The 23,086-nt window shown below is 38.8% G+C and overlaps 1 protein-coding gene across 4 annotated transcripts in view; it reads right to left on the bottom strand.

Moving 5' to 3' along the window:
• Positions 1 to 441: 441 nt before the first annotated feature.
• The window catches only part of map2k5 (mitogen-activated protein kinase kinase 5), a 54,232-nt gene continuing 31,587 nt past the window's right edge, over positions 442 to 23,086 (bottom strand). For 2 of the 4 annotated variants that reach the window (XM_088992040.1, XM_088992042.1), the window contains 9 exons: positions 21,939 to 21,987; positions 21,757 to 21,830; positions 21,046 to 21,096; positions 20,876 to 20,947; positions 20,106 to 20,135; positions 15,816 to 15,842; positions 15,327 to 15,359; positions 12,450 to 12,511; positions 442 to 2,103 (listed from right to left, as the gene is read on the bottom strand). In XM_088992040.1, coding sequence (XP_088848166.1) covers positions 1,899 to 2,103; positions 12,450 to 12,511; positions 15,327 to 15,359; positions 15,816 to 15,842; positions 20,106 to 20,135; positions 20,876 to 20,947; positions 21,046 to 21,096; positions 21,757 to 21,830; positions 21,939 to 21,987 — 603 coding nt within the window. In that variant the 3' untranslated portion in view covers positions 442 to 1,898. Of the gene's footprint in view, positions 2,104 to 12,067; positions 12,114 to 12,449; positions 12,512 to 15,326; positions 15,360 to 15,815; positions 15,843 to 16,637; positions 18,611 to 20,105; positions 20,136 to 20,875; positions 20,948 to 21,045; positions 21,097 to 21,756; positions 21,831 to 21,938; positions 21,988 to 23,086 lie in introns of those variants that run through there. The other 2 variants (XM_088992041.1, XM_088992043.1) reach the window with 2 other exon arrangements.

The raw sequence follows: 23,086 nt of genomic DNA, 5'->3' as shown, positions 1-23,086 counted from the left end.
TATGTTTTTATTGGGGGACGGAATATGCGGCTGGGCAGATTACAGTACAAAACTGAAAAAAATCTGACATCATCTACTCTTTCATGAACTTTGTAGTTTCACCACCTGTTCCCAGGTTAATGAAGAAAATAACCAACAGGTCTGCTTTTAACGAAAGGTTGACTCAGATTAATTACAAAATGCAAATTAAAGGTGAATTTCAGACAGCAAGGTGCTTGCAGGTTTGGGTGATTCTTTGCCACAACATCCAAAATGTCATTTTATGAATGAAAATATGAGGCTGCCACTCTAAAGGCTTTAATTTATAAAACAATACAATTAAAAAAAATATTACAATCCAACACTATTTCTTTGACAGCAAAACTAATTCTCTCACACACCTATCTTGACTTAGATTTTGGTTTGGGGAAATGATAGACGTTATTAAATGAGGTTTGGGCATTCGATGCAAATCAATGACAAAACATGTCTGTTTTATTGCAGAGCAAAACAATCATGACATGAGACATTTTTAAGAATATACAAATAGGGCCACTTTGTAATGACGCTGAACCAGCATCAATGTGACCAAGCAGCTGATAGAAAACCAAATGTCATATTTGAGAGTAAGATTAAAAAAAAAAAAGTCATTGCAAATTTCATACACCGTTTCAACTCCTTTCGTTGAGTATCAGTATTCCAGTCAACTTTAGTCTGAACTCAAACTCATTACAAAATTGTTGACATTGAAAACAAGTTTCAGTAAATGGAAAACTAGGTGCTACTGTTCCACGTCTCTTACGTTATCTTCAGAATAGTGAAAGAATCTTGAAAACATTTAGTCAAAGCATGTAGATTTGGTGAAATATCAGATTTTTTTCCCCCCCTGATGGAGAATCCATATTGCTATTCCTAAAAGGGAAATCCAGTCTTCTTTTCCTTTCAGTTTTTCTCTTTAGGGGTCACAACAGCGAATTAGCGTCCTCCATCTTCAGAGGTTTGATTTGCATGAAATAGTGTGCTACATTGATGTCTTCAGGAACGTAACGTTTCATCATATTACAATTTTATTATGAGACAGTTGATGAAGCATCACAGGACAAAGCAGTGTCTTGAATGTAACAATGTTTGATTCCCCAGTGACAGAAATGCATCTCGTGAGCAAAAACAAACAATTTCTCTCAAATGACCTTTATAATTTAAGATGGCCAAACTGAGGGAAATACTTCTTAAAAAATATGCTCGGTGTAGGCTTATCCAAAATCCTTTGACATCAGCCACTCTGAAAATGAGGATCGAGATCAAGACCTAAGTGTTCGTGGACTGGACATTCTATTGGGTCAACGATTGTCAGAATAAAAAGCTATTTATTGATTGTCACGCAAGTGCACATATCCTGCCAAAGGGTCTTTTGTTTTGTGCTGCTGTGATATAATTATGTAATAGAAGTTATTTACCATTCGTTGATTTCGTATAAATAGGTAGGTTAATACTGTTGCCGCAAAATGTTTCTTCAGAGGAGCCAAGTTTCCTATTTGGGTGTCAAGCTGAAATAGTTTAGCACACCCCGATTCTTGTCACTAACAAGGACTTGGGACACCAGTGGGCGGATCCTCTTCTAAAGGTATTATAAATGGCTATACTTTGCCAGAAAATATTGCTAACCAGGAGACAAGTTATGCGTGAAATGACACCACTGGGAAAAGGAGGAACACACATGGCGTGGTGGTCCCAGAAAAAAACACCTTCACATTCACGAGCAGGGTGCCAAAACCACCATCACTCTCAGAATATAGCGCTGGGTGGTGGGGTGGTCTTCATAATAAATGCAAAAACCTCAAGAGTGTGTTGAATGAACGTGAGCTTCTGTCATGCAAAAAGGCTCAAGCACCCAATAACAGGCAACCTTGTCGAGTGAGTCAATTGCAGAGTGCAGATGGACATAGAGTGCATGATCTTGAAGCCTTGCAGTGATCATGGGACTGGCTGAAAGTGTCATGGTCCTTCAAGGCGCAAGTTACACCCTTGAGCCTGCTGTGTTCGCCTTGCTTCCAAGCAGCGGCAGACCCACATGGACACCACTTCCGCATTTCCATCATTGTATTGCACGATGAAGGAATGATCCTAAAAACAGGAGAAAGCAAAACGTATCATGAATACCTTTGGCATGGTCGTATAGTTTACTATTTATTTAGTCTGTATTCAGAAAGTACTCAGCCCCATCCTTTTTTGTTCTGATGCATCCATATAATCACAAAATGGAAAATGGATCAACAGACATTTTTCACAAATTTATCAAGGGGAAAATAAACTAAATAATCAGTTTGTCTCTTTCACCATTGAATTGTTAAAATAACTGGAGCTGACCTCAAACGTAAATAATAATAATAATAATACATTTTATTTCATTCATTCATTCATTCAAACCGATAAACACGTTAAGGCAAAAATTAGTGCATCCAAAAGATAGGCTACCAAATGAAAAACAAAGTAATGTAGTTTATTCCATACATTGTAAGAATGAAAATTGTAAAGAGCAGTACATTGGGGAGACTCAACAAATTCTCAAAAAAAGACTATCAACATCGCAGGGATAATACTAGTGGGCCTCAATCGGCAGTACATTTGCACCTAAAAGCTAGCAACCACTCATTTGACGACAATGAGGTTAAAATCTTAGCGAAAGAACATAGATGGTTTGAAAGGGGGGTAAAAGAGGCGATTCTTATAAAACAACAAAATCCTTCATTAAACCGGTCTGGTGGGGTGAGGTTCAATTTGGATCGTTCATACAATAGCCTGCTTAGGCAAAACAGGTTAGGCAACTTTCGCAATGCTGATGAGGGTCGTTATGCTGATGAGGTGATACCGGGGGGAGTGGGGGTAATAGGCCAGTCGTTAGTCAGGAATGTAGGAACAATCAGTGGGGCCACAGGGAGGGGTCCCCTGCCCCCCCCCCAACCTGAGAGTAGGGACCTATCATAGCTGTGTCCGGCGCCACCATGTCTGGACATTAGGGATATATAAATGGGGCCGATACGACCAGTCAGACTTTAGTTCGCTGACGAAGCCTCTTGGATAGGAGGCGAAACGTCCGAAACCTTCACTTTTGTACAGATGACGGCTGAAGAAACCTTCTCATCGATTTTATTTCATGGAAATAAAAAAAACATTTGGACTAGGGCACAAAGAGCGTGAGCATCAACTGACCCCTTGCTTCCCGTTCAATGTACTTCTCCTCAAGGTGTAGCGGCGATGACAAATGAATAAGCTAAAAAGGTGAGCTGAGTGAGGCCTGATGTTGGTTTTAAGTTTCACTTCATAAATTGCAACATGCTGGGGCAACTTATGTCTGCTTTGACATCCCCCAATATGAGCACAAGCTCAAAACCTGAAATGTATTTATCTTCAGCTCTCAAAATATGTTTTTTTAATCCATCCATTTTCAACACTGCTTATGTGAAACAGGGTCGCAGTGCAGTGTCTGCGGTGCTGGTGCTTATCCCGGCTGACTTTGGCCAGAAGGCAGACTCCACCCTGAATTGGTCACAAGTCACATATAGTGCTAAACTACCATTAAAACACATGTTTTGTGACAATGCCACAATGTGGGATCAGATTAAAAAAAATCCAGACATAAAAATGGATAGAAAATACATACATAAATGTTAATTGAGGGGCTCAATTGTTGTTCATTTGAAAATGACTTGGGCAAGGAAAGCCAATGCAGCTTTCTGACTATAGAGCATTTTAGGGATGCACGATAAACACTGAACAGACTACAATGAAACAGATATTGGGAGAAAATGACATTACAAGCGCCACCTCCAACATGGCAACAATGGCCTGGTTAGCTTCACATTCCCAGCGGCAAGCCTCAGTGCATGAAGTCGCAGGTAAATATGTCTCGGCTGAGCGTGACTTCAGCTGTGGCAGTGAGCCATTTGTTGCAACGGTTTGTTTCCTTTTGCAAGCATCACAAGAATTCATCGCATTTAAAAAGGTTGCACGAGTGGAAATTGGTGAGCAAAGACCAAAGGTTTGAACACTGAATCCGCCTGAAAATCTGATAGAAAGTAATGACAAATGATATTACTTATTTATATTTATTAATTACCAATAGTCTGTGAAATGGTACATAATTATTGACTACACAAAGCTGCTTGAATTATAAGACAGCAGCTTGTAGTGAATACAATTACAATACACAACAGACATTTGAAACTCATTGGCACTTGAGTGACTCCTTTATCTTCATTTGCTGGTGATTAATATTTCCTTTGATAGGGCGCACAATACTTCATCCTGTTGACATCAGAATAATTTACTGATGCTTAGAAAAGGAAGAGCAATAAAAGCAAACATCCCATTTTCTTATTTCATTCGTAAAGTGCAATATATTTTATGATCTGTTTTACTATTAACAGCTTGGAAGCCCATCATAATAATAAAGCCAAATAAATCAAATTGGAAGATGACTCAATGCTTCTAAATAGTTAGGACTAACAGACAACACTTTATTATCATTATGTCTCGTCAAGCCTTTTAAGATTGTTGGCTTACTTGATCTGCTTGACAGGCGGTAAAATACTGTATTTTCCGGTGTATAAGGCGCAGCCCCAATAAAGACGGTGCAATTAACGTTACATACACGTTTTTGGAATATGGGTTACTTTAGGTTTAGAATTCCATTATAAACTTGGCTAAGTGCAAAGAGAATGTAGTAACGTCTGTTTTGTATCAGTTAGTTTGGAAGGCAATTGGACACTGTCTCTAGTACAGGGGTGTCAAACTCATTTTTGCCGCGGTCCACATTGTTGTTGCGGTTTCATCTCGAGGGCCGTTATGAATTTGGGGAAATCATTGGAATCCTTCGTCTGCCCCACATATTACATATAGAGTGCACAACAAATTAACAAACAACTCCTTTTAGAATCTAAAGTCAAGAATGACTGTCATTGTGGTTTACATACGACAATTTGAAATTTTAGTTTGGACTTCAGCAAGCATCATGGCACTTGACAAGCTTGATTTGCTGTCGCGGGTCTAATAAAATGATGTGGTGGCCAGATTTGGCCCCCGGGCCTTGACTGTGACACCTGAGCTCTATTACTACTGAATGATAAACCGCGTTATAACCTTTGATTGGTAGTGTGCATTTAAACATATCGATGCAGATGTACCCGAAAGTGTATTCATACAAATAACTACACTGTAATTTTACAAGTGCTAGTTAATGACTGACACTACAATCTCCTCCAACTAATTTAAAAATTTGGGTTAAGTCTGTCATCTAAAGCTAAAAGAAAAGTGTTGGCTTCAAAAAACTCTGGAAAAAATTTTGACAGCGGATGAAACTTTAAATTATGGTCCAATGCGTGACTGACAATCCGTCAGTGCCATCTTGCAGCACGGCAGCATGTGTGAATGGGATATTTGTCAACAAAAACCCATGGGTCGAACATGAAAGCATTTTGGAGTCAAGGTGCTGACAGGAAAGTTCAGGCTAGACTGAAGACATCCTTCAACACACGAGGAACCCAAATGAGGTGCAATGATATGCTGACCTTGTAAGTGAGCCGAATTTGTCACAGAAACATCTTACAAACAAAAAGTTGTTGCTGGTCACATAAAAGACCAGATCATTTAAAGAGATGTAGGCACATCTTAGGTGTGCCCCAAAACAAAAGCATAGTAGGGTTGTGAAAATTGCACTCTCCCCAGAAACCACTGCGATAGAAACATTTATATGAAACTGAACTGGAAAATTCTTGATTAAATTGAGGCGGTATTTCCCCCACATAAACGCGCAAGGAGAAGTAGAAGTTCATTGTCAGAATTTGGGTTTCGGTACCGTAGGAGAACCCTTTGAGCCCAGCGTACAGAAACAAAAAGCAAACTTGATGCTGGCAGCATGCTTGGCTGACAAATGTCGAGGTGTCCACGAGAAAGGCATTGACCCCTTTCGCAACATAAATTAAAATGAATTTATAGATTGTTGTCCATCAATGTATCACAAATTGTTCACACCTTAATTTCTAGTTGTCTTGTTTACAGTGTGACAAATGAGTGAAAAAAATCGCCTTGAAAGTAAGAAACACTGCAGAAATATAAATGAGAATGAATCGCACCTTAAAATACAAGATGTTTGTGTGACACTTTTAGTTTTTTGTTGTAGGGACGACATGGCAAAAAGGTTCCATGTTTTGCTTTTTTTTAACAATCATGATCTGAAATCTGATTAATAAAAATAAAAACAATTACGATTAATTACAATTTTAAAAATAGTGGAGTAAATTACACACACACACACACACGCACGCACGCACACACACACACACACACGCACACACACACACATAATATATATATATTTGTAATCAATATATATATATATATATATATAACTCAACTGTATTTTAAAACAGCATTTATGTGTTAATGGTTAATGTGGAAACAGGCAGACATGGGAGGTATTCTTTTGTGAAAAATAGAGGGGCTCATCTGGTGTCTCTGGGGTTGAATGCGTTTCTGTGCACACCTTTGAATAGAAAAGCAGAATGGGGCAGAATGGGGTGGGGGGGGGCTTCATTGACAAGGGTGCTAAAAGGCTGCGTGAAGGCTGCTGGCTAGGGAATGAGGCATGATGAGGGTGAGCAAGAGGGAGAGATGACATGTCAATCAAATCCCAATTAAATAATGTAATTGCATTGAATGTTTGCACTTGTTTTTCTGGCCTTCATCGACAAAAACAAGCACATGGACAAAATAAGGCGGACCAGTGAAGTCTGCTAAATGCGAAAAGAAGGGAATTTTACAAGTGTAATTTTTTTAAGGGAAAGCCTTGAAGTGCAAAAGACAGTGACAAATGGCAAGACAACAGTAAAGTGAAGGAAAAACTAAAAAAAAATAATAAAAAAAAATGAATGTAACAGCAAATGAAAAGGAAAAACAAAGACAAGAGCAAATTCAGAAAATAAAAAAAAAAACAGCGACTTTTTCCCCAAAAGTTCATATTATTGTATTTCATTTGCGACTGTGAATCTTCAATTTATTGTTACATTGAGCTTTTTTCTATTATTTTAGTGTGTTTTCACTGCTGTTTTTAGATTTTTCTTTTGATACACTGTTGTGCTTTGTAATTTGCGGGTTTTTTTAGGTTTTGCTCTTGTGTTTCATTTGTTTCTGTTTCATTTACAGTTTTTGTTGCTATTTAGTTATGTTTTTAATAACATTTTAAGTTGACTTTTGTTTTTTTGTTCTGTTTAGTTATTTGATCTTATGCTTTTTTTTTGTTATTTCTTGTTGTCTTGCACTTCAATTTTGCTGCTGGAGATTAAAAAAAAAACTTAATTCCCCCAATGGGTCCCCATTGGGGGAACAATTAAGCCTTCTGACATCTGTTGCAGCTCAATATTACTTTATATATATATATATATATATATATATATATATATATATATATATATATATATATATATATATATATATATATACACACACACACACACACACACACACACACACACACACACACACACACACACACACACACACACACACACACACACACACACACACACACACACACACACGCAGCGTCTTCTTTTGAAGAAATTGAAGGCTTTTGGGTGTGCGGAAAATACGCTACATTAATTTAGGATGATAGTATACAGTTGCCCACAAGTACTAGGAGAGAAAAAAAACACACTGTGCCCCTCCCCCTTAGTTCATCATATGTTCAATGCAAAAGCGCTACACTTGAACAAAAGGTTTAAATCAAGTTATATTTCAAAAAGAGAAAAATGACAGGTGATTCAATGAAAACACTTGGATGTGTTTTCATTGTCCAACATCAGTCCATAGGTTACAACAAGCTCCCAAACATCAATATTTGGGAACACAGAACGAGGTTGTTTCGAATAAGGCCCCCAAGCCCCATGAAAAATGGTCCTCATACAATCAAGATGTGATCACTCACAGGCAGTATTCTGATTTGTCCAGCATATTTGTTATGTAGTTTTTTTTGTTCTTTTGAATTTAAGACGTGTGGCTGCCTTTCCAGCAGCTCCTGTATTTTGTTTTTCTACTTTCATTTCTGACATAACTTTGCTGCTGTGAAATGTAATTTTCACCACTGCGAGACAAATAAATGCAAATCCAATATGTACTGTACTATTACAGTATTTAAGAAGTTTGCCTTCCAGTACAAAGAAGTAGCTAAGATAAAAACTAAAGCAAAATAGGCCGATGCCGTTTGGCACATTAACATACAGATAGAATAGGTAAAAGAGTTTTAATGGACTCAGGAGGCTCACGGAATGGGGATGCAGAGTACGAAGTGGGGAGTAAAGAAGGAATGAGGCAGAGGAGAGTGAAAGAGAGACAATCAGCAGACAGGCATTACAAAAGGCAGGCATCCATGACCTTCAATCTCTGGGCTCATAGCAGCAAGAATGAAATAAAATGCCGACAGGAGGACAAAACTACAGGCAAGGGAAAAAGTAGATGATGGACAGATACTTTGGTAGGACAAAAGCAAACAACACAACTACCTAATTTGCTAAACATTTTAGTTATACTGATGCTATACATCCATTTACTTGCACATATCCCAAATGATTGACCACAGACTAAAAAAAACCCAAAAACCCACAACGCAAGGATGGGAAGTAGCATACATTCCTTCTCTGTAATGCTTTTCCTCACCAGGGTAGAACCAGCACTGATGGCCACCCAGTCACTGAGCACAAACGACCATCCACCTCACATTCACGGCAACAGAAATTTTGTCACCAATTACCCCACGATGACATTTATTTGGAATGTGAGAAGAAAACGGAATTTCCACCGAAAACCCATGCAGGCGCGGGGAAGACATTAAAATTTCAAACAGGGAGCCCAGATTTTAACCCACAACCACACTGAATTGTGAGACGGATGGGCTATCATAAGTAGCATTTCCAATCAAATTATCTGTTAGACAAACAGACCTGCTATAGATAAAATCCAAATAGATAAAAACAACAACAATCTAAATACCAAGGATGCATTTGAGATAGAGATACAGGTGCCATTTGTCCCAAGGAAGAGCCGACCATAAAAATTTAATTCCACCTAAATTCTGAAAGAAAAACTCTTCATCACGAGACAATTCACATCCAATGAGTGTCAGACTATGGTTTCCATTTAGCTCTCTTTGGTGTGAGACTGCAAACTTGCTATCTGTTAGCAGCTCCACATTTACACCCTTCAATGCTCTGTCCCGACAACGTAAAACGTCACCCTCATAGCTCTCTGAGGACCTAACTGTCACTTGTCCTTGGCCTTAAAACAGACCGTAAAATGTCTCTGCGCTTTAAAGGTGCTTCGTACAAATGATGGCCTTGTGGCGCAGTGAACACAGGCACTGCTTGAAAGTTGTGTTGTGCGGTGCACAATAGAGGTGACAGATTTTGGATGTAAAACTCCTTTGGGAGGTAAGGGGAAAGTTGAACACAGGCCTACTATAATGTAATGGCTTTTTCCTTTACTGTACATAAAAACATCTACCTACATGTGTACCAATTTAGGAAGAACAGGTCTGATAAATGCATTAATTTAGAAGTTAATATTGTTGAACTGAATTCATTTTTGACCGCGACAAAGGTGGTGATGTGATTGAACCTTTAACTGTGGTCCGGTTCCCTTCCACATTCCAGAAACATGCATGGTCGGTTGATGGGGCACTCAAAATTGGCCCGAGGTGTGACTGTGAGTGTGAATGGTTGTTTGTCTATGATTGAGCTGCAATCGACTGGTAACCGGCTTAGGGTGTCCCCTGCCTACTGCCCGAAGTCATCTGAGATAAGGTCCAGCACGCCTGTAGCCCTTGTGAGGAGAAGCAACATGGATAATGAATGGATGGATGGATAGATAAATACATAACCCTAACATTCACTTTTTAAGTGCGGGAATCTGCGCAGGTGACTTAGAAAGATCGCAGACATCTACAAGGAGGAGATGCAAAATCCAAACGTGCTGTATAAGGTGAAAACCGTCACAGAATGATTGATTAAACATCATGACTGGTGAAGCAGATTAACAAGTAGTGATGATTTTTTAAAATAGTTTTTCGGAAAACTCACTCAAAACAGTGACAGTATCTTTCGAAGTTGGCAATTCTGAAGACAACAATATTGTTTTCATGACCGATATGCTGCCTTTACAGCAGCTCCTGTATTTTGTTTTTGCTGCTGTGAAATGTAAATTTCTCCATTGTGAAACAAATAAAGGCTCATTTTAAAGGACAACCGACGTCTCCGGACAAGTTGTGCCCATAATTTGTAAAATGGCATGAAATGACTTCTACTGAGCGTATTTTACAAAGATTCGACCGTATATAGCTATATTTTACGTTTTAAGACTCGCGCTGAATATTCAGGAAGTCTTGTTTTTGAGTTGGTGACGAGTCCGTACGTGACGTCACTAAAGTAACGCCAGTGATCGAAAAAAAGACACATTGTAGCAGTCCTTCCATCACGTCAATGTATATTGCTGTACTTGTTTAGTCTGAAAACCTCGTGTTGTACCAAAAAGCCACCAGAAGAGGGCGACCAAGCTCCATGGAAGGAATTTATCAGCCTGTGGAAACAGGCTGACTAATTCCCTACACGGCTTTGTCAATATTTTCTGCCTCCCTTGGGTGCGACATTTCCCACCCCTGATGCCTCAAAATGACATGGAATAAATTCTTTAATCAATTGCAAACATGTATGCTTTCTTCTTCAGAACTATTTGAATCATATTCATAACTGGATGTGTAACAAGAAAGCATATTCTCAGAATCTGAAGCCATTGTTTTGATTCACAAGCAATGCAAGACGTCTTGGCGTGATGTCATGAACTGGGGGCGGGACTTTCTGAAAATGGCCAATTCGCAGCTCAATTTTTTGCAGATTTTGGAGGCTTTAAGTCATTTTTATTGATGTTTTGCATTTGAATAAAAATATCATACTGCGTGTTTTGGGTATTTTAGATGCTATAATATGTTTTCTTTTTATTTCTTTTTTTACTTCTTTAAGACTACAAGGCCCAGTCATAAGCTGTAAAAGGCCGAGATGTGGGTTGTGAACCCAACTTTGCCTAGCTGTTTTGTCGGTCCGTCTGTGTAAGTTCTCAGTCGTACGGGAGTGGACCATCGATGAAAAGGTTTCTTAAGCCATCATCTGCACTACTTTGAAGGTTCGGGCGTTTCGCTTCTCATCCAAGGGGCTTTGTCAGTGAACTAATTTTTTTGCTGGTAGCTCTGGCCCAATACGTATATATCCCAAAGTGTGGCATTTTCTAAGCTATGTACCAGCAGAAGGGTGTCTCTCCCAAAGTTGGCAGCAATACGTCTGTGTAAGAGCTCAGTCATACAGGAGTGGTCTATCGATGAAATAAAAAATAGCTAGGGCCAGAGCTACCAGCAAAAATTTTAGTACGCTGACAAGAAGCGAAACGTCCGACACCTTCAAAGAAGTACAGATGACAGGTGACGAAACCCTTTCGTCGATGCTTTAAGTTCACATGAGGTCCTGGCATTGGAAAAAGAGAACCAAATAACGCTACTTGGTCATCATTTGAGCAACCAACTAAAAATTTTACATTGAATTATTTTTCATATTAATTCACAAATAAACACAGGCAAAGATGTTGCTGACAGATTTGCTTATGTCTGCTAAAAACGGTCAACGTACCCTTAATTAACTCTTGAATAGTACCGGTACTTTGGGTGGAATCATCAACACAGTCCCAATTTAATAAATAACTGCTGGAGTGCACCTTAAACCCATCAAGGTTTTTTGCAGACCTGTGCGACATTTTTCATTCCAGGCAAGAAGTTCATTGATGTAATTTTACCACCACAGTACTAATTTTCAAGGTCCTTGACCGCGAACCCTACAACTTCAAAAAGTACCCTTGTAGACAAAAGTGAAAGAGGCGTAACTTCTCTTAATTGACTTTAACTGGAGTGCAGGGATATGATAACACCTTACATACAGAGTCTCAATGTGATTATTTTGAAGGTTGCAAACGTTTAATAGAGTGAATTGGTTTAACTTACCATTAAGTTATTGGGGGCAGGTCTCTCTTTGGGCTGTCTTCTCATGCTGGAAGAGTTAACAGTCAAAATCTACTCAATACAAGATATGCAGTGGACTGTGAGTGTTCTCATCCTTAAAATAATCCACTCATTTTCAAAACGATGGATCGCACAAGGGTGCGAGGCAGGGTTACGTGTGCTGGACAGATCACCAGTCAGCTGCAAGGTTTTATACGGTAATATTTATTAATTTAGATTACAAAGCTAGTTAATATTCCTAAAAACAAACAAAAATTCCCACAGGAGAACATTAAGTGAACAATGAACACGTGCTCAAGACTGGAATAAAGTGGTGAATGCATTCATATGACAACAATGACATATTTTTAAGCATCCAACTTACCACTGAGTGATGAAGTGCACAAACATCTCGCTAAACTGTCCTGCAGGAAGGACTGGAGGATCCTTTGAAGATAAAACAAATAAATAAACACATAAATAAATATAGATGTATGAAGTATATGGGTGGTGTTTGTACATATTTATTATTGATGTTTATTATTTTGTATGTGTCTGTATGTGTGCTTGTGTGTGTGCACGCAAACATCATCACTTCAGATGTCAAACAGTGGATCCGGCTCCAGGCGTTGTCTATTTTATGGGAACCAAATAAGCTCTGAGTGTCAAAGGTTGCTGACTCCTGAGATCCTGAACACAATTTTCTGCCTTCAAAAATTAGTCAAAATGGTCCAAAATGCCTTTGGCCAATTTGATAAACACAGCTGGTACTGAATGAGCTTGGATGTCGCTGCAGTGACCCAACATGGATAAGCAAAGAGGATGGATGGATGGACGGATGGATGTTTTGCATACAGTGCTTATTAAAGCCTTGGAAAATAGAGATGTGGTGATATGGAAACCAGCGACTCTGGCACATAAAACAACTAAATGAATCTGGGGTCAGAAAACAGAGGTGTATTCAAATACTGATACATCAAACTTATTTACATTTGAAACCTTGCTGAGACACAAAGACCAACTCTAGGTATTGTGCTCAATTGCAAAATATATTGATCGACAACCTTGCACTAACCATGATGTGTGAAACTGAACAAATAAATGGGTACTATCTAATCTTACAACACTACAGCGCAACGATCACAGGGATGGATGATATATCATGGATGTAAACTTACACTACGTACGTATCAAAGCAAGGACAAGTGCACCCATGAACACTGCACCCTATAAACCTCCTGGGAGTGCACACTTAACTCATTCACTACGAGACGATGTGCAAAAATGTGTCCATTTCACGGCCGGGATTTTTGTCATTTTCACTCAAATTGCAGGACCCAAGAATATTGAGTTTTAGGTCTATACAAACATTAAATTCAGCGTAGGAACCCTTAGACTCTCCTCCTTCTTCGCAAAAAAGAGTTAATACTTAAGTTATATGGTTCTGGAGTTATCTGAGCTCAAAATGGAGGTGGCTGCACAAAATACAATACAATACATACATATTGATTTTTTTAGCGCTTTAACAAAAGCTGAAGCTGTAACAAAGCGCTAACACGGACAAAAGGCAAATGCTACCCCGCCGTGGAAGGGAAAAACATTGCCAGAGGTCTGACCAGCGCTTTATCGGCATCCCCTGAAAGAAAAACAAAACCGAACAAATTCGGGAATGGCGCTCCACGTCACACTTTTCAGTCCCTGAATAATTTTGGGAATGGCAGCGAATGAGTTAAAATGATTGTACCAGATATATCGATGATATGACATGCAAAATAAATAAAATGTGTCTCTGAAATAGGATGAATCAACCCTGTCCACCTGTAGCATTTATTGGAACATTTAACCTTTGCGGTATCAAACGGACACACACATTCATGCATGTATTCATGTTTCCAGTGAGAGGAAGACTGCTGTAGCTTTGATGTTGCAACAAGCAAAAAGCACAAAAGACACGAAGGCTGATGAAAGTGGCTCATCTATGCGCATTAGTCCTCTGGTTCCACCATGACAAAAAGAGTACGAGTAAATATACATGTCATTGCCAGGAAGCAATTATGAGGCAAAATTAGATCAGTAATTACAGGCTTGAAAATAAAGGGTGAGTTTTTCATCAGTTGAACTGCTTGCTTTTACCCAAACAGAAAAGAGGAACATAAATGAGAGCAAACAGTGGCAGATGGTGGGCTAACTACAGAGAAGCTCCACTTCAAGGAAGAAACTGAAAACACTTTCAATCAGCTATAGAACATGAAGGAGAAAACAATTTCTTTAAGCAGGTTGTTCTGACTCAGTAATGGAGGGAACTTGCTCCAAAAATAAGAACTTAAAGTAATTTATTGCATTTGTAAGTCATTAAATTAGATACTCATTATATTGTTGTATGTTATTGTTGAGTCCAGTAACTCTTTACATCAGGGCCACAAGAAATAAAACAGACAAAGCCCATCAAATCACATTAACAATCTAGATTTTTCAGTCATCGAATCACCACCACCAGAATTTCTTACTTTGCAAAATGCAGCCAGGCGTCATAGTATTCTCTTTAAAAGAATTTCTCTTTAAAATGTCACACCTTAGTAAGCACACAAGAATGGTGAGAAGGAAACATGTTTCCTTAATTAAAGTGGGGTTAGGCATACAGTTCAATACTACAAGTATTTGCGGATTTATATTCCTCAACCAGCAAAGACTTGGAGGACTTCATGAAAAAGTTGGAGGACTCGATTCACAGAAATGTCCTATATAGGAATTGAGTTCACGATCAATTAAATGTAGACAGTATCATATCAGTATGTCTATATTATATAAAATGTAAAAGATTGTAACTATGTGCTGTATGAATATATATTCTGTCATTGTCTATGAATGTTAATTTTTCTGTAGAAATTCCATCATTGCATCATTAGTTAAATTAATTAAAGGTAAATCCAATCCAAGTCACATGTTTGGTTAAAATTGGAATAAACTTGGATGCTCCTATCTTAAAAACATCACATGAGTCAAGTGCTTTGAGTTCCTGTCTCAAAATATTTTTTTTAATCTGCTTTGGTGCTGCTGACTTTGTAAAGCAGCATTGTGCATAAAATGCCATTCAAATGTGCAAGTATATATTGTGTTGTATTGCCTAAGGCTTTGGGTGGAAGGCTGAGTGAGCGGGGAGCTCAACGGCCCGAATGGTTTGCTTCATTAGAAAACAAAATATAAGCTTCCTGGTCCATTAGGACTGACTTTGGAGATAAAAGCACATAAGACGACGACTCACCTCATCGACGATGCATTGCAGTAACTGAAGTGGCTGAAAGAGTAGTATAAACACGTTAGATGATCGGGATTTTCTTGGCAATCTGTACAATCGGTGTTGTGATTCAGCTGCATAAATAGACGAAATGCAGGGAAGTCAAAGTCGTAGTTAGCTCACACCCCCGTCGCCACCATGTTATCGTGCCATATGAGCAGCAAATACAATAAGAGCAGTTTAAGCATGAAGGAGAATGTTCATGCTAATCAGAATCAGAATCATCTTTATTGCCAAGTATGTAGAACACACAAGGAATTTGTTTCCGGTAGAACACGCTGCACTAGTATCGTCGTCAAAAAAAAAAAAAAAAAAACTGCTAAGGGGCACTATACAGTTCCATTTTGGCTACTGTTGAAATAGTTCAAAGAGTTAATGGCTTGGGGGAAGAAGCTGTTTAAATGGAGCTCACACAAAGAGTTTGCAAAGAAACAGCTACATAATAATAAAACTTACCATTAAAGATCCTTGGTTTTTTTGGATCTGTAACACAAATCGGAGAAGGGATATATGGCAATGTGTAATTAGCATATCATAATCAAGACGATCCACTTGGACACATTATGATCACTAGGAGAAAATTATTGCTTTCCTGGTGGCAATTTGTGGGTATGCGTAACACCATTTACATAATGAAAACACACAATTGTTAATGGCCTTGCTTTCATTTGGGAGAATGGGCATAAAAGATCCACTAATGTGAATCCTCAGAGTAGCACTTTATTCTTACCCTGCAGGTTATCTCGAGGTACTGAGATGTACAATAATTGCGACAATCGGCATGACCAGATGTCAAAGTGAGCATGTTCAAAGTGCCATTCTATAACACGGTGAAACTTCAGTCAATACAGTCAATACAGGATGCTGGTCTCCAATTTGTTTGGAGTTAATTAAAAAAAAGTGTTACAAGTAATATTTTTAATTACACAATGAAGTTTTAACAATGACAAATTTATAAGAGACAAAATGTGGTCAAGTACTAGAAACAAAACTGGACATGGAAAACAGACGACCCCATCAATTAATTAAAACTTACACCACCAAGATTGAATATGACAGCTTTGAAGTAATGTTTTGACCTGAGCACAAGACAGCAAAGACAGGTTTTACAGCAAATAGCTATGGATCAGTTCCACCCCAAAATTAATCAAAAAAGAAAGAAAGTAAAATCGGTAAGTGTTGAACGGTGGTGAATGCAGGCTGCACTGTACAAAAAAATGTCGGCAGCAGGTGCAGTGCCTTACCACACAAGCTTGAGCGATTTGTTGAGCGAAAAAATGAAATTACTAAATTCCATTTTCATGGTCTTTTTAGTAAAACAACTTTTTTTTTGTCAAACAAGTTCATCTTTTGTCTAATTAACTGAGTAGTGGTTGTTCCAAAATGGAGGCTCTGAAAAACTGTTCATTTTGCAAGTTTTTTGACACTATATTTCAGCACTTATTGATTCACTCAATTAAATACAGCTTCCCACAGACGGTAAATATCAAGAGACGCTTAAACGGCCTCCATATCCACTTTTGCCTGATTCAGACACATTAAAGGCAAACAATGTAAAAGTAATTTGCTCTGAAATAATTACTTGGACCAAATTGCATACTGCTTTAGAGGTTGAAATTGTATTGTAGAACACAAACCAATTCAAGCATAACCAAACACTTATTTTTATATGGGGAAGTTTAACCAAGTATCAAAAGTGATCTCCCTCATGTCTTTTTTCCCCCTGAATGCTGAGCTTGATTATCAGTTAGGAATATAAACATTAAGTCCATCTGCACGGAAAAGGACTTCTCTGCAAGGCCTTTTGCAATTTTGTCGCACAAATGTTTCACTCTAAAAGACGCTCCATTTGTACATTGTCTTCCCTTCTCCTCTCTCTGGCCTTTCATGTGAACTAAAGCCTTAAAGGACAACCGACGTCTCCGGACGAGTTGTGTCCATAATTTGTAAAATGGCTTCACATGACTTCTACTGGGCGTATTTTAAGAAGATTCCACCGCAAATAGCTATATTTTACGTTTTAAGACTCGCGCTGAACATTCAGGAAGTCTTGTTTTTGAGTTGGTGACGAGTCCGTACGTGACGTCAGAAAAGGACAGCCTCCTCACCGTAAAAAAAGACGCATTGTTGCGTCTTTCCATCACGTCAATGTATTTTCCTGTACTGTTTTTTTTAAACCATGTCTTACACCCAAAAGCCGCCAGCGGAGGGAGTCCAAGCTCCATGGAAAGAATGTATCAGAGCTGTGGAAACAGCTGATTAATTCCTCACCGGAGCTGGTCGCCATTTTTCTGCCTCTTTTTGAGACACCCCCCCCCGCCCGTTTGCCTCAAAATGGCCCAAATAAATTCTTTAATCTATTGCAAACATGTATGCTTTGATAATCAGGACTATTTAAATCAAATTCATAACTGGATGTGTAACAAGAAAGCATATTCTCCGAACCTGAAGCCATTGTTTTGATTCGCAAGCAATGCAAGACGTCTTGGCGTGACGTCACGAAATGGGGGCGGGACTTTCTGAAAATGCCCAATTCGCAGGTCAATTTTTTGCAGATTTTGGACACTTTAAGTCATTTTTATTGGTGTTTTGCATTTGACTAAAAATATCATACTGCATGTTTTGGGTATTTTAGATGCTATAAAATGTTTTTCTGGCGTCAGTTAAAAAACAAAAAAGTGACGTCGGTTGTCCTTTAAAAGAATGAAAAAAAAAAATCACAAACACTTCATTACACTAAGATTCCGTGTAAAAAAAAAACAACAACGATACAATGAGAAACAAAAATACCATTTAGCAAACAAGGCAGTCAGGACCAAATGTGGCGTTAGCTGTAAAAACAAAAGATCTTGTGTCGTCAAATACTTTTGGGCTGGTGGAGCCAAGCCTCAATTAATTCCTGACAAAGATCCTTGATCCAGTATCAATTCATGCTTCCATTTACATGCACGCACGCTGGTGCACACACTTGCCGGATGTGAATATGCGCGTGTGCGCGCACACACACAATAATGTTGTTGTTGGATGTTTTTTTTTTTTTCTATCACGATCGCTACAGTACATTTGGGAAGAAAACATCAATCCTCAGTCTATACTTGAATAGGAGGCTCACTGGGAAAATGGAGTGGGGGGTTTATACGAACAGCTGTGCGAACGTCTGTAAAAGCAACAACCTAGGCCTGAGGACTTTGGCTCTAGCTGCGCCTCACTTGCTCGATCCAGACCCTCTTGCGAGGACACTCTGCAACAGCCTGCCGGTGATCGGTCAACAGTACCATATGGAGGATGAGAAAAATTAAGGGATTACAAGGCTGCATGACGCTAAGACACTCACTAAGACTTTTTGGGCTTTTACGTATTTGCTTCACTTCAACGGCATGATTAAGAACTGCAAATTACATGGACTGCATCATGGATTTGTAGATAGTAATAGTGATATATGTAATCGACATAATCCATCGATTCCATAGCACCCTAAATAGATCTCAAATGGGGTTGGCAGAAAACTGTTTTTAGTATAAATAGAGAAAGAGATACCAGCTGTCATTCCATCTACAATATAAAATTGACTGAAGAATCAAGGAATTGTAGCGGAAATCAACAACAGATTGAGACTAAAAGGGCTGAGGGCCAATTTATTTGTTTTTTAAGGATGAAGAACAGGATATCACTCAAGCCAGTCTCCAAAAGTGAGTGTTCAGAATTAATTCTTAGGATGTCACCAATTTTGCATGTTATATCTCATCAAACTGGGTGGTACAACATTAATCCAGCCCAATGGAGAGAGCTCAATCAACTTTTCACCAGTGGTCTTCTTCACCTGAAGACCTGAGGCTGCGGGCTTTCCCATAAACGTTGAAAGGTTTGCTTCAGTTGGTGAGAGCCAGAATCATACATACTTTAACCCTTTCAGGGACCCGCTGTCGGACCCCCACTCGATTAAAAACCTTCGTCAAATAATTACTATTATGTGACAGTGAAAGTTATTATGATTTAAAAACCAAGCATAGTTTAAAGACTAAACCTTTTAGATAGAAACCACAGGCTATCATTTGGCGCATAGGCTCAAAATGGAATCTGAGGTAACCAGATTCAGATTGCTCAACTAGAGATTAGTGAGACAAACCCATTTGAAGGGCTAATTAAGACTTGATGAGATTGGGAAGTTACTTCTGTGGTCGGCAATTACATCTGAGCGGGACTTAAGGTAATGTAATGAGAGAAACGCTGCACTCAAATCAAAGATAGCGTGTATGACCCCCACATCCCAAGACACACACACACACACACACACACACACACACACACACACACACACACACACACACACACACACACACACACACACACACACACACACACACACACACACACACACACACACACGCACACACGCACGCACGCACGCACACACAAAAACAACTAAAAGGACAATCTAGTTGACACAAACCTCTTCATTCCTGGCTTTTGAGAGGATATCTAATGACATTTTGGAATCGTTCATTAATCCCCCGATCGGTTTTATTTTATGCTGCAAATGGTGACTTCTATTTAACATTGGTTTGACTGTGTTGATGAAATTCTGCACAGACTTAAATCACGAGAAGATCATTGTTTGAGTCAGGCAAGAAGATAATTTTAATACTTGTTATTTACTTTTTCCTGTTACATAGGATTTCAAACAACAGAATCAATGTTTTTGGATTTGTGTGGATTTAACCACTGTGTGTATGCATGCGAACTCACCTGTGGATAGGGAAACATTCCAAGGGCCAGCTATAGGACAAAGAGCACAAAATGAAAGTGAATATGATAAAGTATTCTATTATGTTCCTACTCCCCAGTGACCCTGAACAGAATAAATGGGAGAGCATGCATGGATGGCGAGATGGAACGATAAATATGCCCTAAATGTGTGGATGTATGCTTCTTATTGGGGGGAGTAAGTGACAGGTAACTTGACATTTGTCAAGTCACTTGTTCATTGGAGATTTTATTGATTGAAACGTGATGATGGTGAACCTCAATCTAAATTGATTAGGAGTGCAAGTATTTTCATGTAGCTGAAGGCATAGCCAAGATGAATTGAATAAAAGGGGACAAGTTATCCCGGTTAAACAATCGCATAGTTTTAATGACAATTTTTTTATTGGACTCATTTTCAGTAATCTCATCTATATTGTTACCTTTCTAATAGTATTAAACATTCTTGACAGAAAAAGCAGAGGTAGAAGTGCAAATCATTTGTTGTACCGTGCCCAGAAACCGAAAGAGAATCAATATTCTGAGTGGGCAGACAGGTGACAAGACTGGGACACTGAAATTTAAATTATATTTGAAAACACATTGTCAATCAGGAACATTAGCAAGACCCCGGGGAGCAATGAACACTGCTTCACTGCATCATCATCAGCTCTCACTCGACTCAATACACACATGCATACGCCCTCAGAAGCAGAATGACAGACACGCAAGCATTTTTGAATCTCTGGAAATCATAAAATGTATTGTCATACCTCCATGAAAGAGATTCCAACACTCCAGACATCTGCATGGATACCGTATTGTTCGCCTGATATACGTTCTGGCTGTGTAAAGCAATATAAAGGAAGATAAAAAAATCCCATAGGTTATAACTGGGATCACATTGTGAAGGAACGTAAAATGTAGTAGTAAGTTTACTTACCGCCATGTATGCATTTGTTCCCACATATGTTTTGGCAATTGAATTCACCAACTGTAAATATTGACAGTGATAATCAATGAAATGTAAATTTCTCCACTGTGAAACTAATAAAGGCAAATCCAATCCAATCCCTGAGAGCTGTTATTATTTTCGAACAGAGGAGTTCACTGTGTTATGTTAGACAGTAAGCCTATCACTAGAGTCTATCACCTTGGAACAAACAAGAAATTTGAGAGTAAAACTTAAACACAGTTTCAACCGTTCCGTATATATACAAGAAGAGAAACAAATATTCAGGTTTGGTATACATATAAATGTCCGAAATGCTTCCATGCATATTGCAACATTTTCCGTAGAGACATGGACAGAGAAACTGAGAAAAAAAAGAAGAAAAAAAACAGACACACGACACAATGACAAGGGCTATTGTCTGTCGCCCACGCTTTACTCCACCTCTTCTGAATGCATATCAATGAGGCTTTGAAAATGGTCATAATTATAACGAGATTTTTTTTGGAAGGGTGCAGAACAATAGGACGGCGCTATGTGAATTCACAAGACAGACTCTTGGGAAAGCACTGGGCTGAAAATTAATGCATTGATTGACAGCTTGACCATGGGCCCAAAGGACTGAACAATCATAAAAAAGTAACTCTTCTCTCATTCCCTCAATACCAACCTCTCTCGTGTTCAACAAATGAATGAGTGTACCTGAGTGCTGACACCAAAGTCGCATAGCTTGACTTGTCCTCGGGTGTTCACCAGCATATTGGAGGGCTTGACATCTACGGAGAGAAACTACGTGATGCAACTGCTACATCAGCAATCTTGCACGGATCTTTATCAACTCGGCTCCTTTTCGCAACACAAAGCCCAAACCCAAGTTCACTCACCTCGGTGAAGTATCTTCAAGCTCCACAGGTATGTTAAGCCTTTCACAACCTGTTCCAAAAATAAATACATAAATAGCAAAGGTTATACCTTTCAATGGCATACAGACGAATAAAATTGTGATGGTGTATTCATTTTTGTCAAGTATCTTATGGAATGATTGTGAAAACTGGCTCATAACAACAATTAACTTGAACCTAACTCAATGATAGAGTGTCCCTTTTGTTGACAGTGAATGTCTCATGCACTGGCCATGATGATCAGAGGACTAGTTGGTCTGGCAGTGGCCAAAAAAGTAATAATTGTTATTGGTTCAAGATGTCATAAAGGTGTCATAAAAATGTTTCCATTCCCACCTGATTGCCACTCGTTAATTAGTCAAACTTTTGGCTCTGTAAACCTTGAATTAGTCACAAAGTGGAGACACAGAGTTAATTGAGCTGAAGAGAGTCTCTCCTGAATAGCATTAAAAAAGTGCAGTTCGTACAACATTTCAACAGCTCAAAGTGGAAAAAGTACACCACTTGTAAAAAGTAAAACAACGATCGGCAGCAGGAGCTTTCTCTTAAGCTGTTTGACCATCCGAAAAGCAAAAGAAATTGTCTGAGGTCAAGTAGCCAAAAAAGTGGTGAGAATGATTGGTAGATTTTTACTCAGATCCTCTTGGGTGCCTTTCGTGTGATAATTAAAACCTGTGATGGTTTTAGGATGGCAAAGTTGTAAATTACCAAATTAACAGCTGTCATTGATGACAGTTTGAAATAGGGGATAGAATAGAAGAACAGCGAGAGGGGAACGGTAATGATTGTTCTAAGGGGGATTCAAAAACATCAGGGCCATTACTATAAAAAGGACAGGGCACACTAAAACGGGGAATTTAAATTGAAAAAAGGCGGTCCTTCAGGCAAATAACTGTTGTCAGGACTGCATTATATAGAGACTAATTAATCTTTTGACACTTGGGTTTCCTTTCTTCTACTTTAATTGGAAACCACAGCCCTTGGTCAACTTATTTTTCAGATGAAATCACCTGATCTTGTGTAGTTGGTTAAAGATGTTGACTCAATCACTCCTTCCTTTACAATAGGTCTTAATTTAAATGCCAAAAGCGACTTTAGCAGTCCATAACAAACAAAACACTCAGTGCCAA

Source organism: Hippocampus bargibanti, linkage group LG03, assembly GCF_051943395.1.
Source record: "Hippocampus bargibanti isolate YZ-2025 linkage group LG03, ASM5194339v1, whole genome shotgun sequence".
Taxonomy (NCBI): Eukaryota; Metazoa; Chordata; class Actinopteri; order Syngnathiformes; family Syngnathidae; genus Hippocampus; species Hippocampus bargibanti.
This window is presented reverse-complemented; position numbering and strand designations above follow the sequence as displayed.